This window comes from Halyomorpha halys, unplaced genomic scaffold (assembly GCF_000696795.3).
Source record: "Halyomorpha halys isolate HHAL.00 unplaced genomic scaffold, Hhal_1.1 Scaffold662.1, whole genome shotgun sequence".
Lineage (NCBI taxonomy): Eukaryota > Metazoa > Arthropoda > Insecta > Hemiptera > Pentatomidae > Halyomorpha > Halyomorpha halys.
The window spans coordinates 121,660-123,377 of record NW_027111704.1 but is presented as its reverse complement, the minus strand read 5'-3'; the positions used below and the strand labels follow the sequence as shown (position 1 = coordinate 123,377).

General features: G+C 30.4%; 1 protein-coding gene across 1 annotated transcript in view; it reads right to left on the bottom strand.

Moving 5' to 3' along the window:
• LOC106685137 (protein takeout) overlaps positions 1–1,718 on the bottom strand; it is a 42,145-nt gene that overhangs the window by 17,110 nt on the left and 23,317 nt on the right. Inside the window, exon 2 of the mRNA XM_067049729.1 lies at positions 367–459. Coding sequence (XP_066905830.1) covers positions 367–459 — 93 coding nt within the window. The remainder of the gene's footprint in view (positions 1–366; positions 460–1,718) is intronic.

Sequence of the window (1,718 nt, the reverse complement as noted above, 5' to 3'; positions counted from 1 at the left end):
AATTGTATGTTTCTCTAAATGTTGTTATCTCTTTTGTTCTATAGCCTTGATGAAGACCTGATCACTCATGATTTTTGTGATTTTGAAGTATTTTTTTGTTTGTATTATTCCATTCTCTCTTTCCTGATATTTCTGATAAAAATTATAGAACTACCCCTAACCAGTGTTAGTTGTGGAGGTCCGATTCACCCCAGTATCATGAAAATGATTAAAGCCAGTGTTAGTTTTTTTTTTTATGGGGAGATGTGATTGATATTTAAAAAAAAAAAAAAAAGCCTTTCTCCCTAACAATGCAAATTACTAAATCCATATTTAAAATATACACTCACATATACATATCTATATATTTAGATGAAAATTACTTACTTTTGACGAGTGACGAAATCAATCTGTTGAGACCCTGCCTGATACAAGCTTCTGATTTGTGGCCATTGTTGGAGCACGGGGCCACATTTCCATCTGTAACAGTATTCATTAGCCAAAATAGAGATTTAGATAAGTAAAATTGATAAAGGTAATGATAAGTTTTCGCTAATTTTTTTTTCTGTTTCTCTATTATTTTTTTTCATTACACTGGGATCCTTTAATAGAGAAACCTCCACCATTAAAAGCTTTTGAAATAGGTCTACTTATGATTACCTAATATATATTTATTGCATTTCGATTTCATATTCTATCGAACTATATAAATATCCTTCTTAAGGAATAAAATTGCCCCAATGATGTAAACATGCTTCATGTTTCTGAGTATAACACTAGTTGTACTGAATGACGTGAAAGGGTGAATTAAAGAATTGCAACCGTAGTGTGATTTTAAACTCTATTTACTTTATGTGAAAAAATAAAGAGACAATGACATAATATGTACAATTAATATATACAGACTGCTATGTACAATTTGTCTCATAGCGTTTCCTTTGACAGTTCTATTCAACTACTCAATATATATTTTATTTTATACCAGATCGGCCTGGTGGGTCTTACATAGTTGATATAACCGTTATATTATATATATTTTTTTGACAGTTGATTATGGGGGGGGGGCTATAGTATCGTACAAATAACACTCCTAACTGGATAAAAAAATAATTAAAAAAATAGATTAGAATAATGCTTCTTAATAAAAGAGGAAAGTAAAATTAATAACAGAAAATAATGATATTGGTACACTTAAATAAAACAAACAATTGCCCTCTAACAGTAAAAAGAAGCAAGTTAATTTGAAAAGGGACGAGAGAAGAAAATAGAGAAAAGTAAATAAATAAATAAATAAGTAAAAAATAATAATAATGAATAAATAAAATGAGTAATAATAAAAAGTAAAATAAAGGTAGTGTGACTATGAATTAATTTTATATTTATTAAAATGTATAACAGAATGTCCTGCAGCACTCTAGGCTTCACTCTTCGGGTTGAGGTTGGGTTTCTCAGGTTGTAGGTCACTGCTCCTTTAATTGTAGACAACTGGGAGTGGAACTTCATGAACTGTTTTTTGATGTAATCCTCTATTAACTCCATCTGTAATTCCCGAAACAATTGGCTATTTCTTACGAACCAAGGAGCATTAACTGCGATTCTTAGGACTTTATTTTGAAAAGATTGTAGTTTTTTCCTTTTCGTGAAGGATGCCGCTCCTCAGACTTCACAGCTGTACATCAGCAGTGGCCTGAGGATTGTTTTAAATATAAGAACAGTTGTTTCTGGTTTTAATTTGGAAT